Source organism: Periplaneta americana, chromosome 13, assembly GCF_040183065.1.
Source record: "Periplaneta americana isolate PAMFEO1 chromosome 13, P.americana_PAMFEO1_priV1, whole genome shotgun sequence".
NCBI lineage: Eukaryota > Metazoa > Arthropoda > Insecta > Blattodea > Blattidae > Periplaneta > Periplaneta americana.
The window spans coordinates 127,008,287-127,025,609 of record NC_091129.1 but is presented as its reverse complement, the minus strand read 5'-3'; the positions used below and the strand labels follow the sequence as shown (position 1 = coordinate 127,025,609).

The 17,323-nt window shown below is 34.9% G+C and overlaps 1 protein-coding gene across 1 annotated transcript in view; it reads right to left on the bottom strand.

Moving 5' to 3' along the window:
- LOC138711609 (short stature homeobox protein 2-like) overlaps positions 1 to 13,172 on the bottom strand; it is a 76,248-nt gene extending 63,076 nt beyond the window's left edge. The window contains exon 1 of the mRNA XM_069842747.1: positions 12,362 to 13,172. Coding sequence (XP_069698848.1) covers positions 12,362 to 12,794 — 433 coding nt within the window. The 5' untranslated portion in view covers positions 12,795 to 13,172. The remainder of the gene's footprint in view (positions 1 to 12,361) is intronic.
- Positions 13,173 to 17,323: the final 4,151 nt, after the last annotated feature.

Sequence of the window (17,323 nt, the reverse complement as noted above, 5' to 3'; positions counted from 1 at the left end):
AACGCATATACAACATTTGAGAACAAAACTGTACGGAAATTGATTTCGCTAGCTTCAGTACAGGTAGTAGGCCTATAGGCCCTATATAAATAAGGTCTTGTAACCCGAAGATGGAGAGACTTAATTTATAATAGATGAAGCCAATACTCGTGTACGGTCAGTGGAAGCTGTCTCGGGTGTCAAATATCTGTGCCTGTGAGTGTCAGGAGACAAATAATCCTGAGTTGTATCCGTGAATAAATAAAAGCAAATTTGCTCTCCGCGGGGAACTGTGACGATATTGCTGCAGTGAACTCGCGGAAGGTCGCGACGTTTTCCCCAGATCACGATCATGGCCCCCTGCAGCAATTCCAGAGTCATGCAGTCCTGCCGAGGGACTCCGCAATGCCTTTGCTCAATGCAACGCTGTAAACCGATTGCGTCCGCCAAGACCGCACCAAACTGCCCCCCCCCCCCGCTTACCTCTTCTACCACCAATTGATATTTGGCAGAGATATCAATGACGTATAACTCTTAACTGTTGCTTTGATAGACCAAGGAAAATATGATTCAGAGGGAGAAAACAAACTATGTAATAAATAATTATGGATATGTTACACCAATATCATTGGCTATTAGAACTAAGATTTTTGTTAGTTATGAATCTAAAAAAGAGAGAGAAAAACTGTGAACTAGTATTTTAACGACAGAAAATCCTTATAAAGGCTTCATATAAACGCAATTATTATTTATTTTTGTAACAAAAGACATTTGCAATATTAAACACAACAAATAACACACTTGTATATAGGGTTTTCATTTCAAAACTTCCCAGTTTAAATAACTAATTATTTAAATTGAATTCAATTTAAACAAAAAACACGTCAATTTAGATATTGACGGGAAAGTCTGAAATCAAGCTTAATTGCATTTTAGATTTCACTCCCACCCCCAACCACCCCCATTTTGAAATTTCAAATGCCAACCTTATATTTTTATACTTAAATATGAAAGAGCCTTCAATTGTTTATGCACCTCATTCATTTGTTTTCGCATCTTTTGTTTTATATCGTCGCCTGGCAACCTGCATTGTTGTTATTGTTGATTAGAGCTGAAGAGAATAAAGCTACAAAAACTTATTGAGCATTTCATGTAGTAGTTGTGTTTGTGTATCAAATTATTTTAAAATGCTGTATACCCTTCAAGAGAGAACATGAATCATCTTTAATGATTAAATATAGAGAAATTACACGAAATAAGCTATGTTTTCATCCTACAATCAACTGATAATAACAAAAATATTTTTCTTGACGGAGCTTAGAAATCTCAGCCTACGTCTGTCGACTATTTTATTTATTTATTTATTTATTTTAAACAAATACAGAACAAACAAGATAAAATAATCGAAAAAGGAATACAATAAAACAAAACAATAATAATAACAAGAAAGAAAGAAATGAAGAAAAAGGAAAAAAATCCAAGAAATAACATGTAATAAAAAAAGAAATACAAAACATAAAAATAATAATAATAATATATAGGTATCTATATAGATAAATGACTAAGCCTAGTGCATTTACACACAGTATAGGTATGCAAAATATGGTATAGAGACATTTAATATTTACATTTGATCAATTATCCATACCGGTATATATTTATTAAGACATTTTAAAATTGGGTAGGCTATAATAATAACCGAAAACTAAACTAAAAACATCTTAACATGAAGAACACATTCTAAAAAGAGATGAACTTTTATGCTATGAAATATGTGGAGTTGTAAAAATCAGCAATTTATCTATTCATTAAATTTGATGTTTTCGTATTAAATTGTATTTGGCCAAGTAATTCACTGTTATTGAATGTTTTATAAAGGAACAATATTATTATTATTATTATTATTATTATTATTATTATTATTATTATTGGAGTTAGTGTTACTGGGTAAAACACGAACTGAAAACAATTTTATGGCATAGTTTCTTTCTTGCTTTATTGTTCAGTTGTTATCCTACGTCTGATAAGTGATGGTAATTTAAATCTAGAAATTAAATTATTATATGAAAGTTTGTACTGTAAAGATGAATGACTCTACATCTTAAAAATAAAAAAAAATCTCTGGAAACATTTCTTTATATAAAAGTATGATATACACGATGTAAACGATAAAAACTGCCGAAAAATACTGGCGGTAGAGTTTTAATAACTGAAGAAAAAAAGAATAATAATTCTTCCTACTGTCAAGATTTTCCCATAAAAAAGTAGTTTATATTCTGTGAGTCTAACTTGTTTGAAAAAGAGAATAGAGAAAATAGACGGTCATTATTATTTTGCCCGAAACGTACGCTGATCGGTTGTTTCTTACTCTGTTGTGTATTGGTATGTGTTGGATACAAGGTCATTGGCAATGGCATTCGCGTTCAGTCGAAATGTAAACAAATAATTAGACTACTATCAATCTTAAAAACATAGGATTTTACAAATTAAAAATAAAATTGTAACAGATAATTAAATTTCACTAGACATTTTGTTCAGTAGGCCGATATGTACTGTACATATAATTTTCGCAGTTTGTATAGTTTGCACTCTGTATAATAAAAGTAATATAAATAATAATAATAATAATAATAATAATAATAATAATAATAACAAAGAAATTTTTTAATTACATTAAAAGAATATCTTGCAATTCACAGCAAATTCGTTCTTCGATATACTTCATCCCCGTATACCATTATGCGTATTCTTAATAATTATACCTGTAATAAGTTCACATTTAAAGTTCGAGAAATATCGTTTCCCCCTCCAAAAAAAGTATCTACGGTAATGATAAATGAAGAGAAATTTTCTGTTGCCGTAAAGAAATTTTAATTCTCAAGGAATAGATGGAAGAAATTAAATGTGAGTGAATATTTCTACATATTAATTGATGGTACAATTTTATCTTTCAGAATACACTTATATTCAATTTTTTAAAAAAGCTTAGATCATTGTTAGGCCTACATTTTGCTTTTTCTGAGGACACTTACACGATTATGAAAATATTACAATTTCGCCCGTGCTATCATGAGTGAACGCAGAATTGTTTCGGAGGTGTTCAACAACAGAATATATATTTTTTCTTAAAGCATTATATGCGTGGATGGATATAAATCCATGGGGAGCGAGCGACTCCTGGGGATCGTGTAAGGGAATATTCACAGCGAATTTTTGGTAGGGTGCGTCAGTCCTCTCCTATCACTATCCTATCTAAGTCTTACTTCCCTTCATTAAACCTAAGGACCAATGCTATACATACTAAGGAATAATTCCTTGGTAGAGTCGAGAATCGAACCTGAAACTTCCTCGTTAGGAGCCAACGCCGCTAATCACTAGACCAAGAGGTTGACCATTACGGGTGCTATGCATAGACATTTCGCTAGCGTGCTAAACTAGCCCCGGCTATCGAGTGATTACTTGTACAGGATTCATATCATATCATATCATATCGCTAACACTGGTTTATGAATACGAATACGTTAGTTCGCTGATCATCCACCGGAAGCCCGCGCTAAGAATGCCTATGAATATGGCCCTTAATGTCTAGTAGGTAGTGTATTCTCCGAACCAATAAAGGAATTTCGAACAACTCCTTCTTTGTGTTCAGTAAATAAATTTTGATCGTAGGTGGAGGCAAATGTTCACTACAAAGGAAAATTTCAGCATCACGGAGGAGAGATATCACAAATATAATTTCGATACAATAGGTCCCTCAATTACTTAAAAATGTCTATTTACATTATTAAGTCTGAAAATTGAGCCAGTGATGAGTTGTCGAATTTGACTTATTTTCTTTGGAAGATGTGGGAATACATAAAGGAAGATGATATAGACCACAAAGTATGCATAAACAAATTTCAGAGAATGTGTGGAACAATAAAACTTTAAAAGAAACACAGATGAAGTTCTGCAAAACTTTAGCCGTTCCACTTTTAACTTATGGGTGCGAGAATTGGACTTAATGCGAAAAGAAAACTGTAAAGTAGTGAAAAGAAATTCCTCAGAAGTCTGGCAGGTTATTCATTATTAGACCATCAGAGAAACCAAGACATAAGATACCAACTAAATATTTACTACCTAGTCCGTCGAATAGAAGAACAAAAACAAAATTGGTACGAACACATTCAAAGAATGGAAGAATATCGATGATCGAAAATACTCCTTAACTATCAGCCGAAAGGACGAAGAAGTGTTGGAAGACCTAAAACACGATGGATAAACGACATAACCTTCTAGGCCTTGTGGTATAAACCCTGATGATGAAGAAGAAAAAGATTTTTGTCTGGCTAACATATTTCCCAAACAATTACTGATATTTTAATAGCCTACATCTTGAAACATTTACGGCAATGCGTGGCACAGTTGTAACAGAGAACTGTGAGTACAGACGTGCAACAAAGTCAATATTAATTCTACTGAAATGGATACTAATAACTGAATCTGAATTATCCCGTGTGTATTTACCGTTGGCCTACTAATATTCCATAGAGTATTAAGCTGGGCCATGAGGACGGGAATTTGGTCTGTCGTTGAACTTCTTTGGCCACTTGCTTCTTTCGAAAAGTGATGGTAATAAATGGCACAGAGATGAACGATTGAAAATATTATTCCGAGAATATCTATCTTGACACTGTCTTTATCTAGCAAAAATTGTCCCTGTTCTTGAAGTGAATTGACCTTTATTTCCGACTAGGTAAGCCGACAGTGATCTAAACTTATTTAAAAATATAATACATTTAAGAAGAAAATATTAGAGTCTTTATTAAATTATTTTAACGTGTTTTACAACTCAATATAGACAGGGCCTATATGTTTTTAGTATAAATATTTCATTCAGCACCGAAATGTCATTTCAGATGTTAAATATTACAGAATTTCTGTTTCAAAAGAGATTTAATTTAGATCTCTTCCTTTTGCTCGTGAAAAGAAAAAACAAAAATAATTAAATATTATGACGTTTCGAATGTTGTAGGTATATACCTACGTTTTCACGTAAAAAGAGGGAAGCTGAAAACGATATTCTTCTAGTTCAGGCCATTACAAATGGCTGAACCTAATTGACTGGACTAAAACTGAGATCAGGAAAGGCAAACGAACAGAAAATATAAAGTAATTCGAAAAAAAAAAAAACTTTATGAAAGAAGCGACTATAACTTTAAACAAAGCTCAGAAGGTGTTTAGAAGTCGAATCGAAAATACAACAGTTGCAGAAACCTCACTTAAATAATCGTCTATTGTTTGTCTCCTATTAAATATAGGCTAATGTCCTTATTGCTTCTGCTGGACTCGAAAAATTTCCTTCTAATTCTTTTGTTAATCTGTATAGACGTCAACATGCCTTAATATTTACAATTATTTACAATTCTTGTCATAGCCTATCACATAATAGATCTAATACGTAGAATATCGTTAATCCAGACTAATTGGGGTCCGAACTTGTTTGGATTAGTAAATGTCCCGATTATTATAAATTATATTTTCAGATTTATTTGGCTACTTTATAATAGGCCTATACCGTAGACTATATACTACCATAGAATACGAAATGACAGTGTAGAATACGGTAGTTTTCCTGGTAGCATTCGTAAAATACAATGCAACCACAGTCTAGTATATACAGTCACGAAGCTTGAGTTGTGAGGGTACTATGAACAATAGACTGTCCCGGTACTATTTCGTATTGTCTGTAATGAGGCGATAGTGGCGATCCTAGTGGTTAGCAACTATCTATGGATGCATATTTACTACGTATTGAGCTTCGTGACTGTATATACTAGATTGTGATGCAACCTTAGATACACTAAGGTTACAAACCAATGTGTATAAAACATAATGCACAGATCATTCTTACGAATTTTGTTTCATATTATGTTACGAGCCGAAATGAAGAAGAAATACGGGGAAATTTCTTAAGCGCTGAAATGGAAATGGAGCGGACTACCCAAATTAAAAATGGTGATGACAGTGATGATAGTGTTGACATACCAATAATGAGATAAATAATGACGGTATGGTGTTGATAATAACAACATTCTAGAGAGAGAGAGAATGTCATTTGTCTCTTTTATTAACTCGTAATTGAATGACAATTACCACTGAAGGTGTGTTGATATTGTTAATGGAAGTATATTGATTAAATTTTGTTTAATTAAATAACTATAATGTCATAATCTCCATACTGGAGCTTTTTGCGACGAACACATGGCAGACCTCCCATAAGAAGGATCGATATGATTACGGGCTTCCAATTAAAATAAAATATGACGTCACTTTACCAATGACATGGTTTGTTAAGCGAAAAATCAAACAGAATTACAAGACGATATTTTTCAAATGCTAGCACATTAAGGTAGCGGATGCATGTGTTTTTATGAAATTTGTCTCTGGTGCTAATTAGGTCTATGTGCATAAAACAAAATCTAAAGCGTTCTATTCGATAAATATTGTCGACCTATTTCTATAATTCAAGAGTGTGATCCCAAAACTCGCTCAATTTATTTGGCAATTTTAATTATTGATAGGCCTAAACGGGAATATATTATGTTTGAGACCTCTAGAACAATATTTTAAGCTTGTTTTCTTCCAAAACAACGCCAATCCTTGTCTAAAAGTTTGTGTTATTGTACACTAGCCGTACCCGTGCGCTCCGCTGCACCCATTAGAAATAAATATAAAGTAATTACATAATTAAAATAGGACATTTGATCCAGGGAACATTCGTGTTTGATAGAAGGATAAACCGCTTATTATGTTACTTAATTTAAATTATATTAAAAAATTAAAATGCGATCATTTTGATCCAGAGACCATTCATTTGGTCATAAAAATTATTTTAGGAAGTACAGGAAACGAATGTACAGAATAGCCTATCAAGTTTTCTGTGCATAAGAAGCTATTTTAATCTTACCTGTCCTCGATTCACTCAGAAGTTACTGTAATAACATTATAGCATTATGTCCATCTAGAGAAACTACACTTTCCAATGGTGAATCAATAATTAATTATACAAATCGGTTAATTTAGCTTCCGATATTACTTCATACAAACACAGAAACATTCTCTGTAGGCTATGTTTCATAGCTTTCGATTGTTGTTGTCCAAGGTCCCTTATAGGCGAAGTCATTTGTTTTTTATTTCATTATACGGCCATAGATGACAGTTATTTTAATTTTAAAACTCATTTATCTCATTAAATATCAGTCCTATCAAAATTTTTCAAGGAATAAAACTTATCGCAAATTATTTTTAAATAAACTTTTGTAATGTAACATTTTTCACAAAAATCAATAATAAGCGAGATATTTCGATTTATTTAATTCAGGCCCCCTTATAACCCCCCCTTTAAATAATGTATTTTGAATGCCATATAGCCTAAAATCTAAGTTACAACGAACATAATTTATATTCCAATTTTCATCGAAATCCGTTCATCCATTATCGCGTGAAAAGGTAACAAACATACAGACAGACAGACAGACATACAAAAATTTCAAAAAAGCAATTTTCGGTTTCAGGGCGGTTAATTATATATGTTAGGACCAATTATTTTTGGAAAATCGAAAATTACCAGAAAAATTTCGGCTACAGATTTATTATTAGTATAGATGTTACTTGAAAACTCAGTCCGTAGACCGGTGGATAAAAAAATTAGTCCAGTTCTTTCATAAAAATGTACTTAACGCGTTTTGGGATTACACTTATCACTTGTCCATAACTGTTTACTTAATACGTGTATGGAAAGAGGATTTAAAGTAAATAAGTTACGCATTAGACTTCAACACAGTAAAAACAAATAACCACTCCATGCATACAATTATCGGCCTCCTGCATAGAAAAATCTCAAAACCACACTCGTAATGTGGTTAATCCGAGCGAGGGAAAAAGAAAAGCTTAAAGGAAATTTGAGCCAACCTCGGCAAATTGCAATCATAGATTACTTTTAACAGTTAAGGAAAACTTTAAAAATAATAGGTCTACTTATAGGCCTAAGTTATGTTCAAACTTTCCACGCCTTGGTCTAGGCCAGCGGTGGCCAAAGCGAGTGTTGTGATTACACAGACATTCAAATGGATACGACGAGTTTCCTGTACATTGCTGTGTGTTTCATTCGCTTACTGAAGGCAAGCAGTGGCGGTATCATGTCGCTTTACAAACTCTGTCTCTACAAGCAGTAAGAGGTGGTTTCGTAAAGAATGAAAAGGAAAACTTTTTTGTTGTTTTGTCGGACAAAATGTAATATGTTTACTTTGCTCAACGGTTCAATTAGGAGTATATAGAAATATTAATTGCCACGCTGAATAATGTATTATTATTATTATTATTATTATTATTATTATTATTATTATCATTATTATTATTATTAGAAGGATAAAATTATTATGTTTTATCCCAATTTTAATCTTCTTAATCTTTAGATGAGGGCTAACTATTTATTAGTTATTCATTTAATAATAATAATTTTGTAGAAAAACTGATTCAATATTATGTCCAACGAACTGATAAACGCCAGGAATTGACATGTCTTAAATCATAGCCAGGAAGAGAAGATGAGATAAATAAATCTAACGAAGTCAGATACCTAATGGGGTTTGAAATATCTCGTGCTCTAAAGCCTTTTAATAGAACCAATTTCTCAAAAGAGTAATGATTAAAATAGCTTAAATAACTTGTCCGTAAAAAATTTTTAATTTTGAAAAACTACGAATTTCTCAACCAAGTATCGAGAGAAGAATTTAGAAAATTCTTGATTATATTCAAGAGGAAGGTTAAAAAAAAAAAAGCAGGAAAAATCGTATAAGCTTATTATTCACTGCCTCTTGATGACACCAGTGACATTACTGATACAGCAAAGCTTGAGATTCTATCCGCGGGATTGTTCAAGATGTTAGTACAGGAACCACCACTGGTTGTAGTTTTCATGCCAAGTACCTTTCCTCCGTCTCCTTACTTCACAGGCTGTCTGTCGCATGTAATCACTGCAGCTCGAGTTTTGGTCACCGCTGGTCTAGGCCCATATGAAGTTAGAATAACAAACTGGAAAATAGAATTTCGGGGATACTCTGAACATGTGTAAATTCGAACAGTTTCCGACCCCAATTAGTTAGGATTAGCGAGGTTCTACTGTAGACTATCTCGTATAATACTGTAAGTAGAAGAAGATGTGATAGGCCTACTATTTTAAGTTCGAGTCGGATCTCTCCATACAGGCCTAGGCCTAGGCTACCTATATTTTTTTTAAATAAAATTGACTTTAAGTTACATACATTTTCTGGTAGACTACATCTCAAATCCGCCACTTATTTTCATGTGTAAACTAAAAGCATCTCTCTATTGAAGTTCCTGGGATGTTCAGTACTCCTTTTCATCCCGTATGTGCGCAATAACTCCTTGTAAAGTTGTGATTTATTTAAAATTTTACTAATTTCTTGCACACTCCTTCCAAGATTCTTATGGGATAATGTTATTACTCACCCAAACTAACGTTTGACCATTTTGACGTCTCATTTTATTTTTAATCTAGCTTACTTCACCCACACACGGAAAACTAACGAAGATAGTCTAGGTAGCCTTTTAGGCTATATTTTGTAGCAGTCCTAGTTAGACTGCATTTCTGCATGTTAAGAGTATGGTTTTGAGATTTTTCCATGCAGGAAGCCGATAATTGCTAGGTCTATTTGTCTCATATAGGTCTACACATTATGTTTAATTCTGCCGTTCTTAATATCAACCTTAGCAGGCTGCGAAATATGCAAGGTCTAAGACACAGATTTAACATTGCGCGGAAGTCACTATAACTATCCCTCGTCAGAATCCCACGTAGAGAATGAATTTTGATGTGGTGTATTGTATTAGATGGGAAACTGAACCCCACTTTTCTGGAATCCCACCAAAGAGATTGCATATAAGTCGCTAGTTCGTCCAGTAATGGAATATGGTGCTGCATGTTGCGATCCTTACAGATTAGAACATATAAAGACACTGGAAAAGTTTCAGAAAAAACGGGCTCTCAAGCGTTGTCGTAAAAATTCAACATTAAAATGGGACACACTCACGGACAGGAGAACGCGAATTCTATTATGCGCAATGTTCAAAACATATAGAGGTGAGCCTGCCTGGAGAGAAATAAAAAATAGGTTGCAGTCGCCAAATTACTCTTCAAGGAACGACCACTCATATAAATTGAGGGAAAGAAGACAAAGGACGGACACTGGAAAGTTTTCTTTTCTCAATCGTACTATCAGGGACTGGAATGCTTTATCTGCAGACTTACTAAAGGCTTTACCAATAACTAAAATGTATTTAAAAATAGGCTTAAGGACTTTACTAACAGACGGTAGTATATTATGCACACTATTTAAAGTGTGTAATTGATGTTTTGTTATTTGAAGTGTTGCATCAGTGAAGAAGTGTGTTGTGTCAGTGAAGTTTTATAGTTTATAGTGGCAGTGCAAAGTATTTGAACAGTGAAATGTTTTTGAAGTGATAGTGAAATCAGGATAGTATCAGTGAAATGTGTCGTAATTCCAGTGCAGTGATTGAGTTGTCAGCGAAATGAGCGTAATGCTGAAAGCTACTTGTGCATGTATGAACATGTCATACGAGTGGGTTTTAGTTCGAACTTAGGGTTAAGATACAAATTAGATTTATTTTAAATGTTGTTTTAAGTGATCGTGCTTCATTTATTTTAGGATGCTCCTTGTTAATATTATTATACTAGCTATTGTTATTTATTATCATTAATATTATTATTTATTATTATTAATTTATTATTAATTGTATTTGTTATTAGTTGTGTTTATTATTAATTGTCATTATTAAGTGTAATTACTTACTATTGCCACAGAATAATATTACCCATTTGCATTGTGAATAAATACGTATATATATGCGTCCGTTAAATTTGTGGATCAAATAATATTATGATCTTGATATCGTACGGACAGGAAATAAATAGTCTAAAATAATAACCCTTAAGTAACTTACCCACATGTGCTAAAGTTAAAGACATAGCCTAAGAACACATAGAGATAGCCTATTTTATTATATATTTTCAAACTCTTAAAATTTGCTGATGTAAAAGTTTGACTTTTGTCCTTTGCATGATTAATAACGAAATATTATTTCCCATGCTTTCACTTTTTCTATCATTGAAACAGCTCTGTTTAATGTTTACTGAGCCATAGTTCCAAAAGCAATTAAGCCAATTAAAATAATCTTCTGAAAACAATAAAATATGCCGTAAAAGTGAGAAGCTATTGTAAGATACGTTTCAATTCGTGCTATTTTCAGTTCGTTTGTCATCAAATTAGCGCATCGCTCTCGGGTTTCTTTTCCAAAGTCGAGAAATCAACTGGTTAAGAACCGCTGTTCTAAAAATCTGAACTGTATGGAATCGTGGGTTAAAATCACAACTATAGTATGGAACTTTATTTACTGTTAGGCCTATTGTGATGTGAAATAGGCCTACCTATTACTATTTTGAATGGAAGGGATTTCTGCCAGGTATCCGAAGCCGGCCCTGGCGCTTCTTTGACTGGCATCATGGAGTTCAGTTTTCCTCTCTGCAATCAGGTCAAAGAAGTGACGGGTAATTTGAGGACATCCCTATGCTTACGTGTACCGCCTTTACAGGAATTAGGGTAATGGAATTAGTTTGTTAAAATTTTATTTTTTTAAGTTTTGATTTATTGGTATTTAATTATTTTATTGGAATTTTTTATCAAATTATTATTTATTTGTAATAATGATAGAATTAGCAATTTTTTATTTACTTTATTTAATTTTTGTTAAAATTTTAAAAGGAACTGGGCAAAATCTTTAGTTCTCGCATGTTTATAAAGTATAAGCAGCACTAAAAAAAGATAAAAAAAATTAAAGTAAATATAGTTAATCATGATCAACCAATTAAACTATTTAATAATCTAATTTCTTAGGATAGGCCTACATACATGCATTGTGTCCCGGATAATTTGGACTTTCGGATAGGCTAATCGAGATTGTACTTTACTTCGATTTTCTCTGTTAAATTAGGCTAATTTCAGTATTCTTACAAAAAAGTCATTGTCTCTCAGTAGTTTCACAAAATTGAAAGAGATGTTATATAGATCCATAAAAATGTTATATTCTCCAATTTATAAATCATGCCTGGACACGACAGATCCTGAAGAAACTCTGCAGCTAGAAACTATTTTTAATTAAATGCAAGAAATAGACTATAGGCCTATTAGTCTAATACACAAAGATCTAAATAAACCTACTGTAGCAGTTTATTAGAATAAGTTTACGCAACTTATCGTACTTTGCAAGGCTACATTCATCATCATGACCTGAGGGGGCGTACCTGATTTGTTTTCGTCGTCGCTGCGCGCAATGAGGAGGGCCTTACTGCCCGCGGCGCTTACGACCACGGGCCTCTCCTCCGCCCCGGGACCCGGACTCCGGGGCTCGGCTCCGGGCGAGTTCAATAACAGGGGATTGCCACTACTTCCGGGCGACGACCTGGAGTCGTCGGGGTCGACGATGGGGGAGACGGAAGATCCTCGGCTGGGAGGCTGCTCTCCCCCGACGGAAGACGAGCCCGTGGTGTCGGGGCACGGAGACAGCGGAGAGGACTTCTTCTGCAGCTGCGACAGCGACAAGCCGGACGGAGCCGCTGTCGCCCATTCCGGATGCGGATGGTGTGACGACGTCTCCTCCGCGATCCCTGCTCCGCGGCTATTTGAGCACCGCCCCGGTTCAAACGACTTGGACACGAACTGAGTTAGCTGCTCCATCTGTCCACGGCGTCTATCATAAATGATTTAGTCCATTATTTGTGTATGCCGGAGTGTTGGAAGACGTTGAAATTGTGTAGCTAACAACTATTCACAAACAGCAAAAATCTCTTTCATTTCCCGTTCACTTATGTCTTTTATCCCTCGTTCACCAAAGCGTGCGATTTGCTTAAATTGAATCGTAGTAAAATCGTACCTAGAGTTCAATTCGAGTTTCTGACCTTCCAGTAATTTCTCGCGTAATTGAATACATATTCACTTATGTTCCACACAATAATTATATTACTTAACTAATTATAAAGATATATCGTTGAAAGTGAGCGCTCCGAAACACATTCTAGCACAATTTTTTTTATTACAAATTGTTATATTGAAGTATGTTTTTTACACAATAATTTTATAAGAGAATTTTCGTATACATTCTTGATATTTATAAGATTCCTCCTTGTTTCAGTACACATAATAAATCAGTTCACTATTCACAAATAGCCATGTTTATATCGTAAACTACATAATTGTGATTACACTGTTATTAAAGTATTTACCCCCAACACTGTAGCAGTACGTAACATTGTACTACCTTCCGCTGCTTATACCTGACAGTTCTTATAATTCACTTCAATACAGCACCACAGACAATACTAATACTGTATTTGACACTTTTCGAGCAGGCGGTGATAACATCTTAAACTTTGCAACATCCCCCGTCGCCATAGTCAAATTATCATGGGAGATTCGCGGTGGGGGTAGGCACGATGCGCGCGCAGTTCCAGTGGGCGTACCTACGGGAGGTTACCTCCCACTTATACTATTAATGGTTTCAACTCCATTGGTGGAACTTTTAATGCTATATACTAGTGCGAAGGGGGTGAGGGAGGGAAGAGACTTGATATAATGATTCTATATACTGTTCACAAATAAACATATGCAAAGTGAACAGGGATAGGGAATCAGTGTTTTAAAATTTCAAAATTGGAACGGATCAGGTTATATTGATATAGATGACAGTGTAATTATATGAGCAGAATGCTCGCTGCAATGTGTAACCCCAGACAGGTGCAGGTGGCGGGGCTGGCGGGAACAACGGCACACGTCACGGACGGGAAAATTACTGCCGGCAAGTCCACGATCGGCCAGCTTTTTCACACAGTGAGCACGGGAATGAATTCTTAAAGGACGTCACTTCTTTGTCACCATGCAACATGCTTCCGAATCTAGTTCTAGGTTCAACTCCGAATGGATGCGCAAGATTTTTTAGCCGTCCTTGTCGGAGTTTCAGTCTTCGTCACTTTTGAATCCTTTTAACTTCACATTAATTTATTGCCAAACTTGTCAGTCTTGGACACTTTCGAAAATCTTACAACCTTGTTATACAGCAAAAAAAAAAAAAAAGTTTAATTAACGACGCTCGCAACTATAGAGGTTCTATCAGCGTCGCCGGTATGCCGCAATTTTGATCCGCAGGAGTTCTTTTACATGCCAGTAAATCTACTGACATGAGCCTGTCGCATTTAAATACACTTAAATGCCATCGACCTGGGTCGGGATCCAACCCGCAACCTCGAGCACAGAAAGCCAGCGCTATGCCAACTACATTACCGAGGCAGACGCAAAAAATAAATGAAATTTAGAGCAAAAAATAAATTAAATAATAACTTTCTAATATCTTCTTTTTGTATTGTTTAAACCAGCTTTAGAATACAAAGGTCTCCATTGTTCGTAAATAGTTATAAGGCTATAGTGGAACCATTGCCTACTCTATTCTCTGATGGCATATTTTATGTTCAGTTGAAGATTCTAAACCAGGGGTTCTTAATCTTGTTTAGTAAAAACACAAAGTCAACTCGGCGACCAACTGATCAACTTGCGAGACCCAGGGGAGTTCTAAAGTAATAGCAATGTATAAGGGCTAAATTAGTATAGAAATTTATTATTATTATTATTATTATTATTATTATTATTATTATTATTATTATTATTATTATTATTATTATACCAATACCCTAAGCCTGCTCTTCAATGTTTCATGGTGGAAACATAAAATACTGAGTAATCTAAATTGTATTCTACAAATAGTGTCACAAACGTAGGTATATAGGCCTATTTATTATATGATCTGAATTGTAAAAATCAAACTGTACGTTTTGTAATAGTTTCATGTAATGTTACTACTGTAACGGGGCATGCAGATGTATTCTCAATAAAAAAACACATACACACATACACACACATACATACATACATAGGCCTACATACATACATAGAGACATACATACATACATATATAACTTACATACATACGTACGTACGTACATACATACATACATACACATACATACATACACACATACATACATACATACACACATAAGATACATACATACACAGACACACACAGACACATACATACATAAGTTACATACATACATACATACATACACACATACAGTCGACCTGGTTGGCGAGTTGGTATAGCGCTGACCTTCTATGCCCAAGGTTGCGGGTTCGATCCCGGGCCAGGTCGATGGGATTTAAGTGTGCTTAAATGCGACAGGCTCATGTCAGTAGATTTACTGGCATGTAAAAGAACTCCTGCGGGACAAAATTCCGGCACATCCGGCGACGCTGATATAATCTCTGCAGTTGCGAGCGTCGTTAAATAGATCATAACATTTACACACATACATACACAGACACACACAGACACATACATACATAAGTTACATACATACATAGATAAGTAGGCATACATACATACATACATACATACATACATACATACATAAGTACGTACGTACGTACATACATACACACAGACAGGCACATACATACAAACATACATACATACATACATACATACATACATACATACATACATACGTACATACGTACGTACATACATACACAGACAGACACACACACATACATACATACATACATAGACACATACATACATAAGTTACATACATACATAGATAAGTACATATACACATACATAGGCTACATACACACAGACACACAGGCACACATACACACATACATATATACATACACACAGACACACATGCACACATACATACATACACACAGACACACACACATACATACATACATACATACATACATACATACATACATACATACATACATACATACATACATACATACATACATACATACATACATACATACATACATACATACATACATACATACATACATACTTACTTATAATTCCTTCTTTGTAAGAATTAATAAAATTAATATTATACTCAGACTGAAGATTTAGCGGGTATTGAGGTTTTACATTTTTAATAATTAGGAATTACATAGCCCCGTTACCGTATACGGTGGTAACCAAAAAGTCTACTTTTAAACACCATGTCATTGTGTCGCGGCCGCACAACGTGAACTGCGCTTGCAAGGAAGTGCTTAATGTGTTTAGGTCAACTCTAAATATATTGTGCATTGACTGTAGTGTTGGATAAAATAGGGCTATAGCGAGTTGTATTGTGCAAATGCAGTCAAAATAGACCTGTGCACAACAGTCGTGATACATTCTATTGTCGATTATTATGATTTACACTAACGCCAGAAAGGCCTGTCCGTAATGCTACCTGATCATTGTAAGAGTAGGCTATTTTATTGTGTCATAGTTAAGTAACCATGAGTGTTTCATGCATTATCATTTATATTGACAAATAGATGACCTGCAAATATTAATTACAAGTGAAACTGCATCGTGCGACACATAATGGTTATCATAGCTGCCAGATGCAGTATCAATTAGGCCTATATAGTTAGAAGTATCTAACTTTATAAGAATAATAATCCGTGGCGCTACAGCCCGTGAAGGGCCCAGACCGACCAGCCGGCTGCTGGCCTCACGCCCACATGCCGAAGCAGAGGTGGACGATCACCCAACCAGAATGGAGGTATCGTGTGGTTAGCACGATGATCCCCCAGCCGCTATAGCTGGCTTTCGCAACCGGATTTCGCTACCTATCGTAGCTCCCTAACTGCATCACAATGCTGGGTGGGCACCGGTCCCATACACTGGCCGAAATTTCATGAGAAAATTTCTTCCCCGATGGGGACTCGAACCAGCGCGCATTCCGTAACGCGAGTCCTAGGCAGGATGCCTTAGACCACGACGCCACGGCGCGGGAAATCTAACTTTATACTTCCATTTTTTAACTGAAAGTCTCCGATTTATGTTTTCCTCGCCTTTAATCTAAATTCATGCCTGAACTTCTCCTGAACTGCATTAGTAGATTAGACAGGATCTTCATACCATGGTGTCAACATGATGCCAGGCACCCACTTCAAAAAATGTAGGACACAAAATAAAAATATTGATGCCCTAAATGAGATTCAACTCAAATTGAAATCGTTGACTTCGAAGCAAGGTTCGGTAACACAAAGAGCAGAGCTGTCTTATTATAAAGGAACCTACGAATGCGAGGAGACGCGATGTAATAAATTGCACTTAATCTAAACGTAATTAATTAAAATGGTTTGGCCTTTCA